General features: G+C 43.1%; 3 protein-coding genes across 3 annotated transcripts in view; 2 read left to right on the forward strand and 1 right to left on the reverse strand.

The window, feature by feature from the left end:
* arglu1a (arginine and glutamate rich 1a) overlaps nucleotides 1-25,935 on the reverse strand; it is a 420,179-nt gene that overhangs the window by 259,251 nt on the left and 134,993 nt on the right. The window lies entirely within an intron of this gene.
* Nucleotides 1,188-25,935, forward strand: part of LOC146964685 (uncharacterized) — a 29,089-nt gene continuing 4,341 nt past the window's right edge. The window contains exon 1 of the mRNA XM_085764160.1: nucleotides 1,188-1,294. Coding sequence (XP_085620286.1) covers nucleotides 1,293-1,294 — 2 coding nt within the window. The 5' untranslated portion in view covers nucleotides 1,188-1,292. The remainder of the gene's footprint in view (nucleotides 1,295-25,935) is intronic.
* On the forward strand, nucleotides 3,592-24,443 carry LOC146964686 (uncharacterized). Its single transcript, XM_085766195.1, has 5 exons — nucleotides 3,592-3,926; nucleotides 11,086-11,259; nucleotides 11,351-11,524; nucleotides 23,691-23,737; nucleotides 23,890-24,443. Exons 1-5 carry the CDS (start codon nucleotides 3,592-3,594, stop codon nucleotides 24,426-24,428), a joined length of 1,269 nt encoding a protein of 422 aa, XP_085622321.1. The 3' UTR covers nucleotides 24,429-24,443.

Below are 25,935 nucleotides of genomic sequence, written 5' to 3' on the forward strand. Positions count from 1 at the left end.
GTTTTCATTAAGTTGGGGTTTTCCCCCCCAGACGATAGCGCTTCTCAACTAGATGGTGGAAGCTGAAACTCCACAATGTTGCAAATTTAATGTGCAAACCACATCTACTCCACACCCGTTATAAGGAGAGGGTGTGGTTTTCGCTACTGGTACCATGTAGTCTGGGGCCGTTGACTCGCTGTTTTGGTAAGCAACCGGAATCAGGGCAAGAGAAACAGGCCTTTCCGTCAAAATAAAAACACCAAGCTAATAAAATGCCCTGAAACTTTTCAATTGAAGGTATGTAATTTACAAGAAAATCCCAGAGCCATTAAGTTAACCTTTTTCTTTCATTGTACTTATAAGATATTGTCTATTTTATAACTTTTATGTTGGTGAACACTATTACTTTGGTGAATCTGGTGATTTCCGGATCCGCTATAAGACCGAAACCAGAATGCAGACAAAATTCAGAGTAAACAGAAACCAGGCTCTTCTCCTCTCTGAAGAGCCTGGTGACCTAGGTACCATGTGCTATTGTTGACATTGGGGATAGGGATGGGCAATGATTTTCAAATGTTCGAATAGTTGTGTAATTATTTATTTTTTAAATCAAATAGTTTATGAGACTATTGTCTTAAATGTTATATTATTGTTCCCATTTTACTGGCGCAGAAGAAGGAGAAACATGGGAGCCATCAGATAGTTTTGTGTGAAAACTGAGGCACAGCGTGAACTCCGCACGGTGCAGACACGGTACCGGAGAATATTGATGTGGTTTTCCTCGTTTAGATGTGCTCTCCATCCGTGATGAGGACTTAATGAAAACGGAACTGCTACACTTCTCATTTCAAATAATGAGAGAAAGAGAGCTACACTACACTACCACTACAAAACCAGTATAAAGTGGATTTTGCATAAAATGTGCCCTTTAATCTACAGGAAAATGGAAGGTTCGTTTTGTATTCATATGATGTAAACCCTAGTTTGTTCAGACTGTCCTTTTTCTGAAGATGTGCAGCATGAAAATCTTTAAAATGATAAGTGGAAAAATACAAAGTTTAAAGAAACATACAACGTGAATGTGGCCTAAGAGGGTTGTTTATTAACATAAATAAAGGAATGGAAGTCATTCACATTTTTCTGTGTTCATTTTTTCTTTTCAAAAATTATTTTCACATCACTTGTGCTGTTGTTTCAGAATCCAGCAGCAGAGACCAGACTCTCCTGAACCCAGCTGTCTGTCTTTAAAGAGCAACCAGTCAAAAGACTGGGACATTGAATTTAAAGGAGGACATGGATCAGCTGATCAGATGTAAGCTGTAACTGACAGTCAGACTCTGGTTATTGTAGAAAAGAACTAGTTTGTACGACGTGTTGTTGGACCAGGTCTGAAATCAAAGTGTCTCTGTCTGTTGTGAACGTCCTCAGGGGACATATAAAGTCCATCTTGTATTATCTCTCTGTACTGATGTTGACTTGACACTGATTCCTCCACAGAGTGGACCAGGAGAGCTCAGAGGTTCCCAGTGGTCAGTCTGCCCAGCAGCATCAGACACACCTGGACTCCATATTTATGGTGAGGACATGTCCAATAGCTGCTGTCACATCTGTTGTGTTCACAATCATCTCCATGCTGCACTTTGACACCAGTGGATTGTCAGTCTGTCCAACATGGATCTGATGTTTGGCTCCATGGTTTTAGTTTGATGCTGTCACTCATAGAGTTTCTGTTCCAGCTGCTGGAGGAGAACATGGTCACTTTTGTCAAGAACGAGCTGAAGAAGATCCACAAGGCTCTGAGTCCAGATTACCCAGAATGCTCAGGGAGCCAGAGGGAGGATGAGGAGGTGATGGATGGTGACAATGAAGAGCAGAGGAGGAGCAGCAGAGAGGCATTAGTGAAGATCACAGTGAACTTCCTGAGGAGGTTGAAGCAGGAGGAGCTGGCTGAGCGTCTGCAGAGCAGTAAGAGAATTTCTCTAAAGATTCAACATGATGGACAAATGAGACGTTCACTGACATCAACACATGGAGAGAAAAATGTTCTTATAGTCGTTTATAGGAATTAAAATGTTATATTTTCTTTCTGAATCTTATTTCTGTTGTGTTCATTCAGGACATGTTACTGCTGTTTGTGGACATAATCTCAAATATGCCCTGAAGAAGAAGTTCCAGTGTATGTTTGAGGGGATCTCTAAAGCAGGAAACCCAACCCTTCTGAACCAGATCTACACAGAGCTCTACATCACAGAGGGAGGGGCTGGAGAGGTCAATGATGAACATGAGGTCAGACAGATTGAAACAGTGTCCAGGAAACCAGACAGACCAGAAACAACCATCAGACAAGAAAAAATCTTTAAAGCCCCACCTGGAAGAGACAGACCAATCAGAACAGTGATGACAAAGGGAGTGGCTGGCATTGGGAAAACAGTCTTAACACAGAAGTTCACTCTGGACTGGGCTGAAGACAAAACCAACCAGGACATACACTTCACCTTTCCCTTCACCTTCAGAGAGCTGAATGTTTTGTCAGAGAAAAAGTTCAGCTTGGTGGAACTTGTTCATCACTTCTTCTCTGAAACCAAAGAAGCAGGAATCTGCAGGTTTGATCAGTTCCAGGTTGTCTTCATCTTTGACGGTCTGGACGAGTGTCGACTTCCTCTGGACTTCCACAACACTGAGATCCTGACTGATGTGACAGAGTCCACCTCAGTCAACGTGCTGCTGACCAACCTCATCAGGGGGAAACTGCTTCCCTCTGCTCGCCTCTGGATAACCACACGACCTGCAGCAGCCAATCAGATCCCTCCTCAGTGTGTTGACATGGTGACAGAGGTCAGAGGGTTCACTGACCCACAGAAGGAGGAGTACTTCAGGAAGAGGTTCACAGATGAGGAGCAGGCCAGAAAGATCATCTCCCACATCAATAGATCACGAAGCCTCCACATCATGTGCCACATCCCAGTCTTCTGCTGGATCACTGCTACAGTTCTGGAGGAGCTGTTGAAGACCAGAGAGGGAGGAGAGCTGCCCAAGACCCTGACTGAGATGTACATCCACTTCCTGGTGGTTCATCTAAAACTGAAGAAGGTCAAGTATGATGGAGGAGCTGAGACAGATCCACACTGGAGTCCAGAGAGCAGGAAGATGATTAAGTCTCTGGGAAAACTGGCTTTTGAGCAGCTGCAGAAAGGAAACCTGATCTTCTATGAATCAGACCTGACAGAGTGTGGCATCGATATCAGAACAGCCTCAGTGTACTCAGGAGTGTTCACACAGATCTTTAAAGAGGAGAGAGGCCTGTACCAGGACAAGGTGTTCTGCTTCGTCCATCTGAGTGTTCAGGAGTTTCTGGCTGCTCTTCATGTCCATCTGACCTTCATCAACTCTGGACTCAACCTGAACTTAGTAGAACAAAGAACATCCTGGGTGGCTCCACTGTTGTCCACCATGCGGACCAAAGTCTTTAGATACAAACCTGAACTGATATCTTTCCACCAGAGCGCTGTGGACGAGGCCTTACAGAGTCCAAATGGACACCTGGACTTGTTCCTCCGCTTCCTCCTTGGGCTTTCACTGGAGACCAATCAGAATCTCCTACGAGGTCTGATGACACAGACAGAAAGTGAATCACAGACAAACCTGGAAACAGTCCAGTACATCAAGAAGAAGATTGAAGAGACTCCTTCTGCAGAGAAAAGCATCAACCTGTTCCACTGTCTGAATGAACTGAATGATTGTTCTCTAGTGAAGGAGATCCAACAGTCCCTGAGATCAGGACGTCTCTCCACAGATAAACTGTCTCCTGCTCAATGGTCGGCTCTGGTCTTCATCTTACTGTCATCAGAAGAAGATCTGGACGAGTTTGACCTGAAGAAATACTCTGCTTCAGAGGAGGCTCTTCTGAGGCTGCTGCCAGTGGTCAAAGCCTCCGACAAAGCTCTGTGAGTGTAAAGATGGTTGAATTTCATCGTCATTATATGAAGATGCTTTTGTCTTCTCAATAGGACAGAAAATTAAAGACCAGGTAAACCAAGAATAAATATGTGTTTTAAATGTATAATGCCACAGGAAAACATATTATTAACCACTCAAATTTGAAGGACTAAAAAAGAAGTTAAGTTGGGACACCAGGGCGGCAGCCAGGTACTACACTGATGCCAGAGACACCAGATTGAAGGCAGAGAGCCTCCATTCTCACTTGTAACAAGTCGCAAGTAATTTAGTAACTATCACAATTATTCCGGAGCTTTTTAGTTAAGGTAAAAACGTAGCATAGTTGGGGCGGTGCGTGGTGCAGTGGTTAAGGCGGCCGCCCCATGTAGAGGCTACAGTCCTCAACGCAGGCGTCCCCGGTTCGAATCCCGCATCGGGCAGACATTTCCTGCATGTAATTCCCCCTCTCCCTGCCTCCCCCTTTCCTGTCTATCTAACTGTGCTATCAAATAAAGGCAAAAACGCCAAAAAATATACTTAAGCATAGCCATGGGAGAAATCCTGCTTAGTACCAACTTGTGAAATAACATTATATTGCCCACAAACCGTTGAGGCCGCTCAGTTGCTGGTGCATAACAGACGATGGCAGTATCCGTACAATATGGCGGACTGCGCTCGCGTGACGTCATCAGAATACTATCTTTAAAGACGCTTTGTCTTTTCAATGGGACAGAAAATTAAATCCTTTCTTCTTTATTCCTTTATGATCATCTCTTTAGACTGAGCGACAGTAATCTCTCAGAGAGAAGCTGCGAAGCTCTGTCCTCAGTCCTCAGCTCCCAGTCCTCTAGTCTGAGACACCTGGACCTGAGTAACAACGACCTGCAGGACTCAGGAGTGAAGCTGCTGTCTGGTGGACTGGAGAGACCACACTGTAGACTGGAGACTCTCAGGTGAGGATCCGTCAAGCTGCTTATTTGTCTCCGGTTGCTAAGAATACAGTACGTCTTCTGTGGGTGCATTATGGCTACTTCGTGAGTGTGTGTGCCTGCGCGTGTGTGTGTCTGTGTGTGTCTGCGTGTGTCTCTGTGTGTGGGGGGCACTTGGCAGAGGTTCATAAAGGGACCTGACAGTTTATTTCCGACCAAGTTGAGGACTTTACTTTCACCAACTTACCAACTGTAGCTTTAATGTGATTACTGCCACTGAACTGCACAGCGTAGCCACATATATTGTAAGACGTCACTTTGATTTTCACAATTGTGAGCTCTCATCTGTGAGGTGTGAGCGATGTTTACTTTTGATGTAGTTCATGATAGAAACACTTGACGTGACGCATATTTTGATCGACAAAATATTAGTTTTATTTTTACACAAGAGCACCTCAATCTCCTAGGGCGTCGCGTGGCGTAGTGGTTAGAGGGGGCGCCCCATGTATAGTGGCACAGTCCTTGCTGCGGTCGGCCCCGATTCGAGTCCCGCGTCGGGCGCCATTTGCTGCATGTCATCCCCCCTCTCTCTGCCTCCCCCTTTCCTGTCTGTCTCAACTGTACTATCCATAAAGGCATAAATGCCCCAAAAATATACTTTAAAAAAAGAGCACCTCAATCTCCAAAGAAATAACTATTACAACCAAAAGACTGGACAGACCTGGCACACATAAAACTTATTTTGAGGGTCTGTTGGGAACATCTGGTGGAACCCTCTGTCAGAGGGGTCTTCATCAGCTTCAGCTTTGACCAGATCCCAAGGGAGGCTGGAGACACTGAGTCTGAGTGGACCATGTTCTCCTCATCCATTGTTGATACAGCCATTCGGAGCTGTGGCCATAAAATCCCTAGTGCCTGTTGTGGCAAAAATCGCCGAACGTGGTGGTGGACTCTAGAAATACGGGAAGGAGTCCTATCAAGCCTGGTTGGCTTGTGGGACCCCTAAGGCAGCTGATGGTTCCCGGAAAGCCAAGCATGCTGCGGCTCTGGCAGTTGCTGAAGCAAAAACTTGAGTCTGTGAGAAGTTCCGGGAGGCCATAGATTGTTGATGATGTTGTCCTGATGGATCCCTTGAGACAGGACCTTCAACATGTACTGGGGCGATTTGTAGCTGAGTGTGAGAATGGGCTGGGATGAGGGCTGCAAGAAGCAGTGTGAAGACAAGAGGATCACATGATCAAAAAAAAAGGGAGTGATACATAAGAGTTTGAGACAATACTTTATTGATGTTTGATGACTTGTATTGTTTGATGTAATTTAATAATTGTTCCAGTTCATGGCTCTTTTTATTTGAGTTAATTTGGTAATGCTTAGAAACCCTGCCTTTCATCCTCTCACGTGGCTTTGACACCACGAAGGAAAGCCATAACATTAGTAGAAAAACTGCTCGGAGAAGATTACCACGACGTAGCCACGGGTGTGCAACAAGCTTGTTAACTCGTCACCGAAGGATCGGATACATCTCATCATTCATTCTTGTAAGAAACCCTGCCTTTCATCCTCTCACGTGGCTTTGACACCATGAAGGAAAGCCATAAGAGTTGGCTTGCCTCCTCCAGGTCGGAGGAGAGCTCCTGCCTCAAATGGAGGTGTTTAAGTGTATTGGGTAGGGATGCATTATAACATTTTTTTGAAACCGATACCGATAACCGATAACTTTCTGCTTCCAAAGGCCGATACCGATATTGATAACCGATAACATACCTGGAGATAAAAAGACTAGTGAGGACCTAACATATATCATGACATCAATACCATAAACAAACCAAAAACAGTTTTGACTCTTTAAATGAAGATATTCTGTTAACAAGCCTTTCAAACATTTGCTAAAAGATATCAAACAAAACTATTTGATATCTCAAATGAACATCTATTTAAATAAGCTGCATTACTTATTGATATACAAAATAAAAGACTCTAGAACTGATTTTATTAGATTATTTATAATCATTATTTTATGTATTTATTTTACTCATTTAAAATAAATACAAAGTGGGAAAAGTGCATCCCACAAGTTATAAAAGCTTGGCTGGTTCCATACAAATGAATAGGCTAACTTTTCAGAGAGGGGGAGAGAGAGACGGACAGACAGAGGCCCCGTCCAGACGAATCCGTTTTTTTCGAATCCGGATAAATACTTTATCGGATTGGCCTCGTGTCCACACGAATCTGGCGTTTTTGGGGGGTGAAAACGGTATTTTTTTTAAACGGGTCCCAGAGTGGGAAAATTTGAAAACGCCGCCCCAGCGTTTTCGTCTGGACGGCCAATACGTCTTTTTTCTGAAACGATGATGTCATGCCCCCCGCCGCGCTACCTGTAACCTGAGACACACACACCAATGGCGCCGGAATGGGGGGGGCCAAGGGGCCATTGGCCCCCCCACTTTACGGCCCTGCCCTGCTCTACCGGTCGCTGATCACCACACGCTATCCCGGTTTCAATCATTCCCCCGGTCCCACCCACATCAAATGAAATAAACCAGTAAAACATAGAATCTTTCATTTTAAATCAAATCTAATGCTACTCTGTCTATAGTGCAGCCCAGTAATTCAAGTCTCTCCGGCCATATGGTGCCCACGTGAATGCACAGCTGAGCGGAGCTTCTCCAGCTTCCGTCGTCCTCCCTCCGCTTATTATTGTCTGAGCAGTGTCACCTTCACCTTCGTCAGGCTTCATCCACAAACACTGTGGACCTAGTGCAACTTCTGCTCTGCCGGTGAGCGAAGGGAAGTTTACTTTGAAAAAATGCGAGGAAAAGATGAATTAACCTGATTAGGACGTGTTAGTTCAGCTTTGGTGATCTGCCTTTAGTTATTATCAATTCCAGGTGTTTTACAGTTGTTACAGTTGTTTCACCTGGAGATGACGTAGCCTACACCCACAAAGAAAGGTGATGAACCGGACTACAGCAGCGAGAGATTTATGACGTTACGTACAGTAATTCAATAATCAATATTAACGAGGGCGAGTAGCCTATGGTGTCTGCTTATTTCCAGCATGTCACTGTCTGTTTACAGAATCAACATCTAGCTTATTCCTAAAGTTTGTGAAGTGTGGAGCGGGCGAGCGGACCTGCTGACAGATGTGCAGCTGACAGCCATGACATCACTAAACCTGAGCCACCAGCTGATCCTCCCTCGCGCACGTCCTGAGGACGGGACAAAGTCTCCTGGATATTATTTTTTCTTTTCCTTTATTCATTTCTAACTGGCTCGTTTTGCCAGTAAAAACCGTAACTTGTGAGAAAAAGAAGAGACGCGCAAAAACAACAAAATGGAAACATTGTAATAACTCATGACCACAGCTGGCCCGAGTGGTCTATAACAGCTGTCTATATGAAGTGAGTCTAGTCATGGACTGAGACAGTTATTTAGCTACATAAAGTCCAAACGTCTGTCTTAGCAGGCGTTGACCTTAAGCATTGTTCCTATTATTAAAACATGAATGACAAGAAAAGAGGTGAAAAGTAGCCGCTGCAGACTGATGCGCCACAGACCTGAGTGCTCATAAACTGTTACAGTAGGCTACTTCGGCTTTTACAAAGGCTGATTTTCTGCTTGATCCATGATGGTAAATTTACCTACAGAAACATTTTAGAGATCTCAAATTCACAAATGGTGTTTTCTATTATTAAAATTCTGATTAAAAATTGGGTCAGGTCGAACCACGGGGTTCTTTTAGGCTATTTATTTATTTATTTTTGCCGTGGTCCAGCCGAGAGACTGCTCGTGAGTCCGGCTGCATCAGGTCCAGGCTTTAAGAGGTGTATTCACAACATTTTGGGAGACGCTGGCGGGGGGGGGGGGGGATTACGCATTATGCTGGTATTACGCTGGTATTACGCATCACGGCCGGACGCTACAATATGACTATTGCACCGACCGACAGTGAGTGTGTAAATTTATGCCCCATAACAACCCAAACTCCATGGCCCCCCCACCTCTAAAATGAATCCGGCGCCGCTGACACACACACACACACCGCTGCAGCAGCAGCTGCACACTGACAGTCTCGGCCGACTACCGTCAGGTCGCTCAGACGCTGCGGCTGAATCGCGCCTGTTTAATCATCACTGATCGTCGTATTTACTCTGACACGACTCCCTGTCAACATTTAATCCCATGTTTGAGGTTTGAATACAGCGGGGAACTTCTTCTATTGAATTACAGCGGGGACTTCCAGTCTTCTTCAGCTGTCTTAAGTGTTTATGTGGCAAGCAGCGCTGCAGCGCCACACACGCTCCACACACACGCCTGCAGTATGTACTACAGCGTTTTGGGTCGTTTTCAGGTGATGCGTGTGGACGCAGAAAACGATGCCGTGTTTACGGAGATTTTTTTCAAAACGATTAAGAAAAAGATCGGATTCGGTGAAGCCGCGTATTCGTCTGGACGGGGCCAGAGTTTGTGTGTGTGTGTGGGGGGGGGGTGGTTGAGGGTGAGAGAGAGGGAGAGTGTGTCTGTGTCCTGGTGGCTTCTTACAGTTAGCTTTATGTTGCTAGCGTCGTTAGCATCGTCCTCGTAGCTTTAAAAACTCCGTCGGAGCGACGCTCATGTTTCAGGTGACTGACCAGGTTTGCTCGTGCTATTTTTCCCTCCTCGTGGAGCTTCCTTGGAACATTTATTACAGATATCCAGCGAGCTGTCTTCTTTATTACCGTCCCACATTAGCGCCGTCATGTTGTGTAAACAAACCCAGTACGCACGTTGTTGACGGAAGTTCCCTGTTCCTGTTTTGCAAGCCGTTCTTCAGACCTTTTTATGTTCATATTTCTATGGTTTATGTGTAATAAGGGTAATTGGGATAAGTCAAGTGAAGTCGGCAACTACCAAAATTATGACCTAGTTGACGAGTTGTTTTCCGAAATGAGGGACTACTCTGATTTCAGTCAGAAAGTTGTTTTTCTGATTATAGGGAGGCCACCTGAACGCAGCATTCACTGCAGGCCACAGGTCTCATGTAGGAGTAGAGCAGAGCGCTCTGAGTGAGAGCGCTTGGTAAAAAAAGAACGACCCATACCGCAGTGCTGACAAAAAATATATAATAAATCTTATCGGGCCGATAAGTTTATGATATCCGACTTATCGAAATTACGTCATAATTTCCTGATATCGGGCCGATAATTATCGGACCGATAACTATCGTGCATCCCTAGTATTGGGGTCTTTTTTACAAGTGGGGGAAGGATGGAACGTGAGATTGACAGAGGGATCGGTGCAGAAGCATCAGTATCCCGTTCAATGTACCGGTCTTGTTGTGGTAAAGAAGGAGTCTAAAGCTCTCCCGATTTACTGGTCCATCTATGAATTTCCTACCCTCCCCTATGGTCAGGACCGAAAGAACAAGATCTAGGATACAATCAGTTGAAATGAGTTTCCTCTACAGGGTGGCAGGGCACTCCCTTAGACATAGGGTGAGGATCTCTGTCACCCAGGAGGAGCTCGGAGTAAAGTCGCTGCTCTTCCACATCGAGAGGAGCCGGCTGACTTAGACTGCTGACTAGTAGGGCTACTAGGAGGGCCGTTGTGGTGAGAATGGAAGCCTAGCGTACAGGCTTGAGTGGTGACCAGCACCTCACTCAGACTGTATTTCTTTTTCTTCACTGGTAAGTGTGTATCCACCGTTTCTCCCATTTTGACTGCATCCAACTGCTATCTTGACAATAGTAGCGAATGAGAAGACTAAGTGGAGAAGGGAACCTCAGTGTTTTCCCATTGTCTTGGTCAAATTGTCTGCATTTATACCCTATTGTCCATGTGCAATCTTTTTGTTCACTCCACCAACCCGGTCTCTACCCGCGTCTCCATTTGGGTCCAGTCCTCTCCAAAATCCCTGACATATAGTTTGTTAGTGGCAGTGATTTTAGTTTGGTGATGGAGGCAGAATGAGGATCTACTGAAAAAAAAACAGGAGATTATTTATCCATCTAAAACACACAACAAATAAACTTGAATGTATTTCATTTTCATCTGCATCAACTGAAGTTTTAACAAATTATTTTTTAAGTCTAAAAAAGATCATATAATGATAAGATAATCAAATCTACCTAAAATAAAATGTACTGAAAAAGTAAACTAGAAACTTTCAGGTTCACGTTAATGTTTTGTGTTTATGATTCTAACCTGTCATTTACTCCATATTGAGTATGTGAGTGCTTTTCCTTGAATTCTTCTTCAGACTGAGCAGCTGTAACCTCTCAGAGAGAAGCTGTGAAGCTCTGTCCTCAGTCCTCAGCTCCCAGTCCTCTAGTCTGAGACACCTGGACCTGAGTAACAACAACCTACAGGACTCAGGAGTGAAGCTGCTGTCTGGTGGACTGGAGAGTCCATACTGTAGACTGGAGACTCTCAGGTGAGGATCCATCCAGCTGTTTATCTGATGACACTTGAACACAGCAGCAGGTGTTGACAGAGGGTTCCTGTGTGTTGTTGTGTGTGTTCAGTCTGTCAGGATGTCTGGTCACCGAGGAAGGCTGTGCTTCTCTGGCCTCAGCTCTGAGCTCCAACCCCTCCCATCTGAGAGAGCTGGACCTGAGCTACAATCATCCAGGAGCCTCAGGAGTGAAGCTGCTGTCTGCTGGACTGGAGGATCCAGACTGGAGACTGGACTCTCTCAGGTATGGAGAGGCTGCTAATGTGTGTTTAAGCAGCTTGAGAGAGAGTGAAAGTATGTTTCACACAGTAACATCACATGGTGAAAACACCCAATAAAGTGTTTCCTCCTCCTCCTCTTCTCCTGCTCTGTATAATCACAAGATAAATACTCCAGTGGGGTATTCAAAGTTGGACTGTGGTGTAATTTTAAAACTTGAATGAAATTTATGTAAACTGCAAACCAAGCTATTACCCATTTCGTCAAGTGAGATCAGCTGGCTCCACTTGTCACTCCTTATGGAGATTTATGATGAATGAATGTATAACAAGAGAAGGAAACACTGCTGCCATTAATAAGGTAACAGAGGCGGATCTTCTTATAATACTTATAATACTATAGAAATGAAACTTGGATATACATTGGAGTAGTAAGTGTACAGCTTTAACTGTCTGAAGACTGAGATCAGTTGATTAAATGAGTCAAATTCGGTGTGCTGCTGGTTGGTTGGAAAGAAAACCTGCAGCCACACCAGCCCGTTGTGGAATAGGTTGCCCATGCCTGGCACAGGCTATAAAAAGATTAGTAATACCCTGAAACTGAGCTACAGCACTGTGGGCAAAGTCATACACAAGTTTTCCAAGACGTCTTCCACTATGAACGGGCCGCGCCAGGGTCACAAGACGCATGAGTGCCAGCGTTGCTGCAGAGGTTGAAGACGTGGGAGGTCAGCCTGTCAATACTCAGACCACACTGCATCAAGTCGGTCTGTATGTTCATTGTGTGGTATTGTGTTGCCAGCCATTTAGACAATACTGACTGTGTGTTAGTTACTTTCAGTGGATAGTAAATCCTGCTATTCAAGCTGTACACTGAATACTAGTTACATCCAAGTTCCATTTCCATATGTTACGTCCCCATAGGTCTTGGGGAGACGGGGAGCAACATTAAATAAAATAAAATCTGGCAAAAAGAGAACCAAAACCAGGGATTGGCCAAATGAGAAATGTTTTTTTAGTCAGTGCCAAATTGAGGTCGGTGTGGGGTGCTACCACTCACAATTATAACTTAAAGAGAGTTCCTGTAAGAGAAGAACACACAGTCGGGTAGGGGACCCAACCACCCTCCCAAACACCGGGGATAACACGACACACAGCTTAACCACACACTGGTCACACAAACGGCTGTCGACTGAGGGGTGTACTCACTTTTGTGAGATACTGTATGCAAACTCCTCATCAAAGAGTGTTGTATACTGTAGCTCACTGGGTAAAGCAGATGCCCTTTAATCAGAGACTATAGTCCTCGTTGCAACAGCCTCAGATTCGATTCCACCCAGTGGTCCTTTTCTGCGTGTAATTCCCCCTCATTCCCCGTTCCATATCTCTACATGTCCTCTTGAAATAAAGGCATAAAAGCCTGAAAAATACTTAAAAAACTCATCAAAGTGACAAAATTAATGTAGATAGTTACATCTAAGGCATAAAGAAATTCACAAAATATATTAATTTATTTTATTATACAATTTTCACACAATTGATTGTAGAAAATGACATTTAGGCTGCCCAGTCTATCAATTCAAGGAAATTATGACCATATTAACTCATTGAGTGCCATTGACGTATATATACGTCAATCAAAATCCAACGCTTGAGTGCCATTGACGTATATATACGTCAAATGCACTTTTCTGCGGCTGGTAAATGGGGACGCTGTTGCGCACACTGTGAGTAATTTTGGGGCTTCTGGGATGTGTAGAACGAAGAAGACTGTAGATCAGAGCAAGAAGTGAAGAGGAAGGAGAAGACGAGTGCGATCGGTACAGAGATAAAAAAGTTGGGAAAAGTTTCTATTTCTAGAGGAAAACGACGGGCAGAGCCTGGAACAAGTGTAACGTGGAGCTGGAGGAAAGCTTAGCTACGGTGCTATTAGCATAGCTCCAGCATGAAGTGATCAGAGGAGGCAGGAAAGGTAAACTCATCTAGATGATCAGCACCGAAATGCCGAAGCGAAAGCGGATCGCGGAGTCAGTTTCACCAGTTGCTGCCTAACCGACGTGACGACGAACCGAGAGATCAGCGCGGTGAGTTGCTGCCGCGGCCGCGTCCAGCAGAGAGGCTGAAGACGACACGACGTCTCCCTCACTACTTCAGAGACGATGCAGCAGGAGGAGAAGGAGGAGAGGGGAGGGGCAGAGAGGGGGTGAGGGGAGGGGGAGAGGAGGGGGTTAGGAGAGGGTGAGGGGGCAGCAACTGCAGGAGGAGTAGGAGAGCAGGCATCACTCTGCAGAGTAAGACTCCTGCTTGTTTTGTTGTTGTTGTTTTTTGTACAATGAAAAAACATGTGAAATGAAATTTTCAGATGTCTTACATGTTTTTGAAGCCAAAATTAAAACGGATAAATCACTGTTTTTCTTGAGAGACTCTCTTTCACAAAAATGCATTTTTCTCAGCTTTCTAGAAAAAAAGTGGTCTTTTTGGTGCAACCAGGCTCTATTCAACTTAAGATAAATCAAGAATGGAACAAGGTACAAACAAATGGTTTTTTCCCTAGTTAAATAGAGAGTCTCCTCTTTCCTTTGAGCTGTTTGGTGTTTTCAGAGTCATAGTACAAAATACTCTCTGGGTCTTGACATATTACTCAGAATGCCCCAAAACGCTGGCACCTGGCACTGACCATTTTAAAAAAGGTCTGGCACTCAATGAGTTAAGTGAAGCAGGTGACAGTGAATCAACCAATCCTCCAGTCAGTGCCCCTGACCAAAGGCACTGGCTCATAATGTGTATGGGTGGGTAATGTAATGTATGTATTTATGTATCTTGAGGTTGTGTGTGGCGTACGGGGGTGAAAACAAGTTTCCTTGCAAAGGACAAATAAAGCTGAATCTGAATCTGAATCTGAATCTAATCGAGGCGAGCAGCGCACTGCTGTGGCTGCATGATGGCAGAGCGGAAGAGGAGTGCCATTTGGATATATGAATGTCCATGTAGCTTATAGTGAAGTGAAAGTAAGATTTAGTCATCTCCAGCATTAGATAGGCTAATGTTATTTTTCAGTGTAATTGGTCATCACAGTAATTTAGCAGACTGATTAATAGACTATTCAGATAGTCACATAGGGAATATATTCAGCCAGTTGAAATAAAACTACTTGAACTGAAAAATAGGGTAGCACTACATAATACGGCCCGCGACTTACAGCGTACCTACCGCTCTCTTGCCGCGTAGGTTGCCGCTTATTTCACACAAGTACTGAGTAACTGCAGCTCACTTTCCCCCCTGTTTCCCCCGTGCATTTACAGTGTAACTAGGCTGCGTCTTAGCGCGTAACTTACATCCTGCTTCACACCAACTTCCACAGAAGTACAGGGTAACTCTCGCTGTTTTACAGTTTAACTAGGCTGCGTCTTGGCACGTAACTCCTGTCCTACTTTACACCAAATTACACAGTAACTCTCGCTCACTCCGCCACTAATTACCCCGCATTTTACAGTATAACTAGGCTGTGTCTTAGAGCGTAACTCCCGTACAATTACGTCCTACTTTCCCCGGACTTACAGTGTAACTCCTGCCAGGTACATTAGAAATTAAATAGTCTACTGTACAATATGTTGCAATCCATGTTTTCCAAAAGTGTCAGCAGCGACATTTCACCTCTATTTCAGAGATTTATTATTCATTATTTAATTGTATGGTTTGGAATAGGTGAGAAATGGGTATAGAGTGTGGACATTTTCCAATACAGTAACAGGCTGGCTGGTAGCAAACTTACCTCTCTAAAATGCACATCTATGAAAGTCTAGTTCTGTCATCCAAGGGCAAAACACAAACTATACAGTAATACATCCACAATAATGAGTCATTCGGAGAGTTAGAAAATGTTTTTATTATTTATTAACCAGAAAACACATGACACATCCACATCCATGATCATTCATAAACTTTAAGTACAGTAAGTACCCTACTGTAAGTGAGCACTGTTACCCCTCCTTAGTCTGCACCTACACAGTAGCTGTCATGCACCTACACACTACTTGTCTTAGAGTTACCCAGTAAGTAGAGGGTAACGGGCTGTATTATAAAGTAATGGCTGTTACTCCCTCCTTAGTCTGCACCTATACAGTAGCTGTCATGCACCTACACACTACTTGTCTTAGAGTTACCCAGTAAGTAGAGGGTAACGGGCTGTATTATAAAGTAATGGCTGTTACTCCCTCCTTAGTCTGCACCTATACAGTAGCTGTCATGCACCTACACTGTACTTGTCTTAGAGTTACCCAGTAACTAGAGGGTAACGGGCTGTATTATAAAGTAATGGCTGTTACTCCCTCCTTACGCTGCACCTATACAGTAGCTGTCATGCACCTACACACTACTTGTCTTAGAGTTACCCAGTAACTAGAGGGTAACGGGCTGTATTATAAAGTAATGGCTGTTACTCCCTCCTTACGCTGCACCTATACAGTAGCTGTCATGCACCTACACACTACTTGTCTTAGAGTTACCCAGTAACTAGAGGGTAACGGGCTGTATTATAAAGTAATGGCTGTTACTCCCTCCTTAGTCTGAACCTATACAGTAGCTGTCATGCACCTACACACTACTTGTCTTAGAGTTACCCAGTAACTAGAGGGTAACGGGCTGTATTATAAAGTAATGGCTGTTACTCCCTCCTTAGTCTGCACCTATACAGTAGCTGTCATGCACCTACACTGTACTTGTCTTAGAGTTACCCAGTAACTAGAGGGTAACGGGCTGTATTATAAAGTAATGGCTGTTACTCCCTCCTTACGCTGCACCTATACAGTAGCTGTCATGCACCTACACTGTACTTGTCTTAGAGTTACCCAGTAACTAGAGGGTAACGGGCTGTATTATAAAGTATTCTTTGTTATTCCCTCCTTAGAGTGCAAATACACTGTAATTGTCCTGCAACAACAATGTAGTTGTCCCGGAGTTACCCAGTACCTACAAAGTAGCGGGCTGTATTATAAAGTATTCTTTGTTATTCCCTCCTTAGTGTGCAAATACACTGTAATTGTCCTGCAACTACACTGTAGTTGTCCTGGAGTTACCCAGTACCTTCTACTACAGCTGTAACTACTGTCTAAGTAGAACCAGTAAGTTAGAACACAGTTTGTTTCACGAGATAACATCATCTGAAAGTACAGTAATACAAAGACAAAACTAACTGAAGTGTCCCTGACATCATAAAATAACAGATTTCTACTGGCTTTTGTTATTTACATTAAAGTTCAGTTTTGTTCCTTCTGTTATAAACTGTTTCATTTAGTTTTGATCCATCTGTCTGGTCCTTCTAGGTCTAAAATAGTCAGTCAAGTCAGTTTCATTTGACAAAATGTACTTTCTAAGTTAGAAGAGTCAAGTTGAAAAGATTGTTGTGATACTACTATCACACTGGAGTGTGACACTCAGTAATGGAGACTGGATGGGCTCCTCCATAAAAGGTGATCTTGATCTTGATCCAGCTCCTTGGGTCAAGGCAGAGATCAGGGTCATGGGTGGCGTGCCATCTCCCTCGTCAGGTACCATTTTCATGGCATCTCAAAAACCTCACCTGTGTAGAAACATAATTATATATTGTATCATCAACTTCATCACATAAATGCATCACTGTAAAACAAAGTGAGAAAATTAATAACTTTGAACGGTACAGTTTTTCTCATCATGGAATAGGTACTTAATCCCGGTTTTACCTTTCACATCATAAATCATTAGCCTTTTAAACCATAACTTGTAAGCATATTAATCAATTACAAATTATACATATTTTTTTCTTTAACTATTGAGTAAATATTTTAACCATTTAAAAATCTTCAATTTTACAAAATCAATGCTATGACCATACTGTTTCACAACTGTAGGCTGCACCAGTACATTATTGTTACTCTTGACTGTATTCATCATACCATTCATGACCAACAGTAACGTTAGCTAATGGAGCTAATGTGTACAGTACTAACACAAATACAGTTCCCGGTTAGCGTGGTTCAGGGGAAAACACACACTATTATCTTTAGCACAAGCTAACATTGCTAGCTGCGTTAGCATAGCTACTTAACTCACCAAGAGGTTGATAACGCGGTCAAACTGCCGTCGCACAGGTCCTCGGTTCATCCCTCTCGTCTCCCGGGGTGTTTGCTCTGTGTTTATATCAACATATCACATCGTAGACATTGCATAATTTCCCTCATTTCTCCACTTCGTCTCCTCCTGTCGTCCCTGGCTGTGTCAACAAGCTCCGTCCTCGCTGTGAGGTGGGACTTTCTACCTTCTCAACAGGCAACCAATGGCAAGTGAGCAGCTTCTGGTCTGACCAATGACAGATGGTCAAAGGTGAGTGACTGTGATTGACAACTTATTTCATCCTATTTGACAACCACAGTCTCTCAGATTTGACCATCTGTCATTGGTCAGACCAGAAGCTGCTCACTTGCCATTGGTTGCCTGTTGAGAAGGTAGAAAGTCCCACCTCACAGCGAGGACGGAGCTTGTTGACACAGCCAGGGACGAAAGGAGGAGACGAAGTGGAGAAATGAGGGAAATCATGCAATGTCTACGATGTGATATGTTGATATAAACACAGAGCAAACACCCCGGGAGACGAGAGGGATGAACCCAGGACCTGTGCGACGGCAGTTTGACCGCGTTATCAACCTCTTGGTGAGTTAAGTAGCTATGCTAACGCAGCTAGCAATGTTAGCTTGTGCTAAAGATAATAGTGTGTGTTTTCCCCATAGGTTTTCCCCTGAACCACGCTAACCGGGAACTGTATTTGTGTTAGTACTGTCCACATTAGCTCCATTAGCTAACGTTACTGTTGGTCATAAATGTTATGATGAATACAGTCAAGAGTAACAATAATGTACTGGTGCAGCCTACAGTTGTGAAACAGTATGGTCATAGCATTGATTTTGTAAAATTGAAGATTTTTAAATGGTTAAAATATTTACTCAATAGTTAAAGAAAAAAATATGTATAATTTGTAATTGATTAATATGCTTACAAGTTATGGTTTAAAAGGCTAATGATTTATGATGTGAAAGGTAAAACCGGGATTAAGTACCTATTCCATGATGAGAAAAACTGTACCGTTCAAAGTTATTAATTTTCTCACTTTGTTTTACAGTGATGCATTTATGTGATGAAGTTGATGATACAATATATAATTATGTTTCTACACAGGTGAGGTTTTTGAGATGCCATGAAAATGGTACCTGACGAGGGAGATGGCACGCCACCCATGACCCTGATCTCTGCCTTGACCCAAGGAGCTGGATCAAGATCAAGATCACCTTTTATGGAGGAGCCCATCCAGTCTCCATTACTGAGTGTCACACTCCAGTGTGATAGTAGTATCACAACAATCTTTTCAACTTGACTCTTCTAACTTAGAAAGTACATTTTGTCAAATGAAACTGACTTGACTGACTATTTTAGACCTAGAAGGACCAGACAGATGGATCAAAACTAAATGAAACAGTTTATAACAGAAGGAACAAAACTGAACTTTAATGTAAATAACAAAAGCCAGTAGAAATCTGTTATTTTATGATGTCAGGGACACTTTAGTTAGTTTTGTCTTTGTATTACTGTACTTTCAGATGATGTTATCTCGTGAAACAAACTGTGTTCTAACTTACTGGTTCTACTTAGACAGTAGTTACAGCTGTAGTAGAAGGTACTGGGTAACTCCAGGACAACTACAGTGTAGTTGCAGGACAATTACAGTGTATTTGCACACTAAGGAGGGAATAACAAAGAATACTTTATAATACAGCCCGCTACTTTGTAGGTACTGGGTAACTCCGGGACAACTACATTGTAGTTGCAGGACAATTACAGTGTATTTGCACTCTAAGGAGGGAATAACAAAGAATACTTTATAATACAGCCCGTTACCCTCTAGTTACTGGGTAACTCTAAGACAAGTACAGTGTAGGTGCATGACAGCTACTGTATAGGTGCAGCGTAAGGAGGGAGTAACAGCCATTACTTTATAATACAGCCCGTTACCCTCTAGTTACTGGGTAACTCTAAGACAAGTACAGTGTAGGTGCATGACAGCTACTGTATAGGTGCAGACTAAGGAGGGAGTAACAGCCATTACTTTATAATACAGCCCGTTACCCTCTAGTTACTGGGTAACTCTAAGACAAGTAGTGTGTAGGTGCATGACAGCTACTGTATAGGTTCAGACTAAGGAGGGAGTAACAGCCATTACTTTATAATACAGCCCGTTACCCTCTAGTTACTGGGTAACTCTAAGACAAGTAGTGTGTAGGTGCATGACAGCTACTGTATAGGTGCAGCGTAAGGAGGGAGTAACAGCCATTACTTTATAATACAGCCCGTTACCCTCTAGTTACTGGGTAACTCTAAGACAAGTACAGTGTAGGTGCATGACAGCTACTGTATAGGTGCAGACTAAGGAGGGAGTAACAGCCATTACTTTATAATACAGCCCGTTACCCTCTAGTTACTGGGTAACTCTAAGACAAGTAGTGTGTAGGTGCATGACAGCTACTGTGTAGGTGCAGACTAAGGAGGGAGTAACAGCCATTACTTTATAATACAGCCCGTTACCCTCTACTTACTGGGTAACTCTAAGACAAGTAGTGTGTAGGTGCATGACAGCTACTGTGTAGGTGCAGACTAAGGAGGGAGTAACAGCCATTACTTTATAATACAGCCCGTTACCCTCTACTTACTGGGTAACTCTAAGACAAGTAGTGTGTAGGTGCATGACAGCTACTGTGTAGGTGCAGACTAAGGAGGGGTAACAGTGCTCACTTACAGTAGGGTACTTACTGTACTTAAAGTTTATGAATGATCATGGATGTGGATGTGTCATGTGTTTTCTGGTTAATAAATAATAAAAACATTTTCTAACTCTCCGAATGACTCATTATTGTGGATGTATTACTGTATAGTTTGTGTTTTGCCCTTGGATGACAGAACTAGACTTTCATAGATGTGCATTTTAGAGAGGTAAGTTTGCTACCAGCCAGCCTGTTACTGTATTGGAAAATGTCCACACTCTATACCCATTTCTCACCTATTCCAAACCATACAATTAAATAATGAATAATAAATCTCTGAAATAGAGGTGAAATGTCGCTGCTGACACTTTTGGAAAACATGGATTGCAACATATTGTACAGTAGACTATTTAATTTCTAATGTACCTGGCAGGAGTTACACTGTAAGTCCGGGGAAAGTAGGACGTAATTGTACGGGAGTTACGCTCTAAGACACAGCCTAGTTATACTGTAAAATGCGGGGTAATTAGTGGCGGAGTGAGCGAGAGTTACTGTGTAATTTGGTGTAAAGTAGGACAGGAGTTACGTGCCAAGACGCAGCCTAGTTAAACTGTAAAACAGCGAGAGTTACCCTGTACTTCTGTGGAAGTTGGTGTGAAGCAGGATGTAAGTTACGCGCTAAGACGCAGCCTAGTTACACTGTAAATGCACGGGGGAAACAGGGGGGAAAGTGAGCTGCAGTTACTCAGTACTTGTGTGAAATAAGCGGCAACCTACGCGGCAAGAGAGCGGTAGGTACGCTGTAAGTCGCGGGCCGTATTATGTAGTGCTACCAAAAATAGATATGCTACCTACAAAAAGATATAGAGATGGTAGTAGTAAAAAGTATCGGTATTGGTATCGGTATCAGCAATGCTGGCCCTGTATTTACTTGGTATTTGATCGATACCAAATTTTGCAGTATCGCACAGCCCTAGACTCTATTAATGTTGGTATCAGTCATATTAATGTGATAAAAAATACATTCTTGATGTTTGCGTTTTTATAAAATTTGAAATTATAATTTCACCCAGATGTTGCCATCTTAATTGACAGTGATGTCAAATGGTTGTCCTCATATTCCACCTGTCCTGTTTTTCTGACTTTACAGCAATAAACATGTCATCTCTCCAATCTCCTTGGATACAGCATGTGTGTATGTGTATGGGGGGGCCGTCCAGATTTTTGTGCGCACAGGCCCATTACTTTCAGTGTAATTGCGTGCCATGTGCGCTCACAGCCCAACACCATAGCGGCGCACATTCGGTGCGATGCGCTTGTTTTTTCATGCACGTCAATTTAGTGGTCAAATAGGTTTTGTAGCTCTGAGTCAAGTCAAGTCAAGTAATTTTGTTTGTCCCAACTTGGGCAATTTGATTGCAGTAGGTGTAAGAAAATTTTAAAACATTACTGTACATGTAACCGTCACACATACAACAGATCACAGCTATCACATAAAAACAACAGGCAGTTCAAGTGAGTGTCAGCCACAGTGAGGAATCACCAACATCAACATCATCATCATCATCATCATCACCATAATCAGTGAGATGGTGAGTGGAGTGGATTTTAATATGGTGGGAAAGAGCCAAAATGGCTCTTTTAAAGGGGACCTATTATGCTTTTCCAGCTTTTCAGACTTTTATATATGTTTAAAATGTTGGATAATGGTTCTAGAGGCCGTGGAAGTGTCATATCCTGAGGTTAATGCATTTGGAGGTAAACCCTGCTAGATAATTGGGATTTCTCTGCACACCTGTTACACTCGGTTGCGCTGAGTTTTTTTTGACATGAGCTCGCGTCTACGTCATGGCGTGCCGGACTCCCCTACATGGTCATGCCGAGGTCTCTGCTCCAGCCGGCCCCGCCTCCTCCCATGCTGCTCTGTTGTGGCTGGTGTCACAGCGGAGAGCGAAGCGGACTACTTCCTGCTTCTTCCCTGCATGTTTTAGCGCTGTAGCGTCACTTTACTAAGTTTTATTTAGAAGTTTACGCCGACGTTTCATGTAAGTGAAGCTGTACCTGTGTGAGGAGCGACGTACCGCCGGGGCGACGTTGTTCGCCGGACCGACGTAACGCTGGACCGACGGAGCACCGGAGCTCCGGAGCTGCAGCGGCTCCTCACACAGGCAGAGCCCGTCTGCAGGCCTCCTTGGCCGGGCAGGCGTCCGTGCTCATCGCGGTAGAGAAAACCATCGCTAATAAACATACCCGCAGGTTTTTTAGACGTTTACCGCCGTGTGGTTAGTCTATTTAGCAGAATGTTGGTCTCATTGATGAAATCTTGTGGCAGTTGAATTAGTTTGAATGAAAAGTGAAGCTGTGAGAAGGAGGAGGAGAGGAGCAGTGCTGCTGTAGTCTATGTGCACAAATCACCACATTTACATCAATAAATAACTGTTTTACAATGAACTGACCAGTCTGCATATATTTTTAATTTATTTTATATATTTATTTTTGCATTTTTATATTACATGTTACATGGTTACAGTAGCCTACATGGCAAAGACTACTCTATACCATCTTTGGTTAGGGTGAGACGGTCATGGGCACATTTCATTACACAATGTAGACTGGTCAGATGCAGACTGGAGATCTGGCAATTTGCCTACTGCAGATTTAGCTTTTGTTTGCATACTACATTTTGGCCAAATCAGTATAGGTACTAGTAGTAGACATCGTCATGGTAACGCAATGCTGAGGGAGTGGTTCATTTGCATTTAAAGGGAGGGGCCACTGAAACAGACCGTTTTGCAGAGCCCTGTTTTTGAGAATGCTGTGATGTTTGATCTTTGGGGTATTTTGACCGAAGCACGTCACAGACATGTCTTTAAGACACCCAGGAACTATTTTAGTTGGTGCAAAAAGGAGCATAATAGGTCCCCTTTAATGCTAAAGGTTGCCAACCCCTGACCTAGGGTCTCTTAGCCAAAAACCAACCTTGCAGGATCAGCGGCTCCGACCTGGCGTCCCAGATCTCATCTCTCGAGAAACATGCTTTACAGCACTACGACACAAACACGACCAATTATTGTTAACGTACTTTGGTAGACATTACTAAATGGATTACCTTCTCGCCAGCTATGTTGTAAACAGATGCAGCTGTAATAAACTGTAGGGGGAGCTCCATAGAGAAAAAGCAACCAAAACAGCAAAAAAAGCGGCAGACTTGCATAGTTCCCCTTTAAGACAGACTTTGAGCTAAGCGAGCATCATGGAATACACCCCAGCTCCTTCTCTTTGCTCAATGTTCATCCATACAAGCCTCCATGTGAACACAGTGATAAAACAGTGTGTGTGAGAGCCATGTAATGTCCATGTGTGCATGCTGACAGAGAAGATGCTGCTCTGACCCCCCTCCTCCTTTCAGGGTGGAGCCTGCTGGAGTCCCATGGTTGACACCAGGTCTGAAGAAGTGTAAGTGTGTTTTTACTTTGATTCATGGAAACAAAGCAGCACATTCAACCATCTTCACACTGTCACATCACTGACGTCATGAGTCTTCATCAAACTGTCAATAACTGATCACATGATCAATAACTGCAGCTGTGTCTTGTTCTCTCCATCAGATTCCTGTCAACTCACAATCGACACAAACACAGTGAACACAGAGATCAAACTGTCTGACAACAACAGGAAGGCAACACTTGTGAAGGAGGATCAGTCATATCCTGATCATCCAGACAGATTTGAGCGGTGTCGTCAGCTGCTGTGTTCAACTGGTCTGACTGGTCGCTGTTACTGGGAGGTCGAGTGGAGAGGAAATGTACGTATATCAGTGAGTTACAGAGGAATCAGAAGGAAAGGCGGTAGTAGAGACTGTAGGTTTGGAGGAAACAATCAGTCCTGGAGTCTGAGCTGCTCTGATGATGGTTACTGGTTCTGGCACAATAACAGAGAGACACACATCTCCTCCTCGTCCTCCTCCTCCTCCTCCTCTGTCTCTACCAGAGTAGCAGTGTATGTGGACTGTCCTGCTGGCTCTCTGTCCTTCTACAGAGTCTCCTCTGACACACTGATCCACCTCTACACCTTCAACACCACCTTCACTCAACCTCTGTATCCTGGGTTTAGACTCTTTCCTGGTTCCTCAGTGAGTCTGTGTTGAGTGAACCAGAGTCTCCTCCTGTCACAGAAACCTTCTCACTGTTGAACAGACAGTTCAGTCTCTACATGTCTGTCTCAGTCTCTCACTCACGTTTCCACATTCATGGATTAAATCAGTTCTGAAAGTCTTCCCAATGATTCTTGAAAACTTCTTCATCTTCCTTTAAAGATGTAAGCGTTGATTATTATTACTGACAAAGATTAATATTATGATTATGACTATTATTACTAACAGAGACAGTGAAACTGGCCCTGAGACTCAATGTCCAAAGTCAACATCCATAGGAAAGATTGAAATTCTCTAAAAGAACTTGTTCTTTTCTCTGTCCCAGTCTCTCCAGCTGCTAGAGTCGTCCAAGGTTTTGATGTTCTGGGTTTTGATCTTGAATGGGGTTTCAAGTTAGCAAGAGCACATGGTGCATTCACACCTTGTGACTCAAGACCCAGAGGCAAGGCAAAGATCAACTACTCTACTTTATTTCATTTCTTTTAATGTAATCTTATCTCTTAGGGTTTGAAGGGTAGTGGTGGGCCCATGTACTCTACATATAGATACAGTGTGTATAGTTTTATTATAACTTTCTCGAATTTGTATCACTCACTGCACATTGTGAAAACATGAATATTAACGTAAACACAGCAGAAATAAAATCAAAATCAAAGTCTCACTGCGGTTTGTTCATCCTTAATTGTTTCATCCTTCCTCCAGAGGCAGAGTTTTAACTACTGGATCTTCATTGTCACATACACACAAAGTGTTGAAGGTCCCACGAAATGAAAAATGTATTTTCCAGCTTTAATCTTGTATCCACATGTTTACTGTCCATTTATTTTTTGATATTTGCCAAATTCATGTCATAACGTTATGGCTATTTTTATGTAAAGCTCAATGTATTTTCTCTCCTTTTTAAATTTCGAACAGTCCACAGCATTCTAGCATTGACAAATGCTAAACAACAGAAACAAGTCTTGTTTGACACTGCGAGTCCACGACACAAGCGCCCCGTAAACCGTAATCTCTTGTTTATGACAGATAAGACTACACAAATACACGCATCATAAAATGCATAATGAGAATCCATCGATCCACCTATTGATTATTAAAAAAAAGGCTTTAGTGAAAACAAATGCACACGACTGGGAGGAGGCTTAGGAAAACAACGGAGAAGTGAGCCTCAATGGCGGCTACTGGCGGGTATGATGTAAACAGGAAGTCATTATCGAACCTGTCAAAAGAAATTTAAATAATTAATTCAGAGTAAATATAATTATTTTAATTGAAAAGCAATACTTTTATTCTGCACCGCTCTAAATGCCCATGGGTGTATTATTTTTGAAAAAAATATAGCTTTTAATAAGCATTCTCCATATTCAACCATTAATAGAACAAAATAAATGAATATAATCAAATACATCTAAGATTACTTTTCAAATAAAGATGTTAATTGTGCAAATATGAATAGCTTTAACTCCTTTTTTTGTTCTGTACATGGAGAAAAGTCGAGATG

Source organism: Trachurus japonicus, chromosome 21 (genome assembly GCF_045865225.1).
Source record: "Trachurus japonicus isolate A0001 chromosome 21, Traja_1.0".
Lineage (NCBI taxonomy): Eukaryota > Metazoa > Chordata > Actinopteri > Carangiformes > Carangidae > Trachurus > Trachurus japonicus.

Excerpts from the sequence above, each read along its gene's own strand:
- LOC146964686 (XM_085766195.1), top strand. The coding sequence starts at position 3,592 with ATGACACAGACAGAAAGTGAATCACAGACAAACCTGGAAACAGTCCAG. Across the intron at positions 11,525-23,690 it reads TGGAGACTGGACTCTCTCAG|GGTGGAGCCTGCTGGAGTCC; the intron begins GTATGGAGAGGC and ends TCCTCCTTTCAG. Across the intron at positions 23,738-23,889 it reads GACACCAGGTCTGAAGAAGT|ATTCCTGTCAACTCACAATC; the intron begins GTAAGTGTGTTT and ends TCTCTCCATCAG.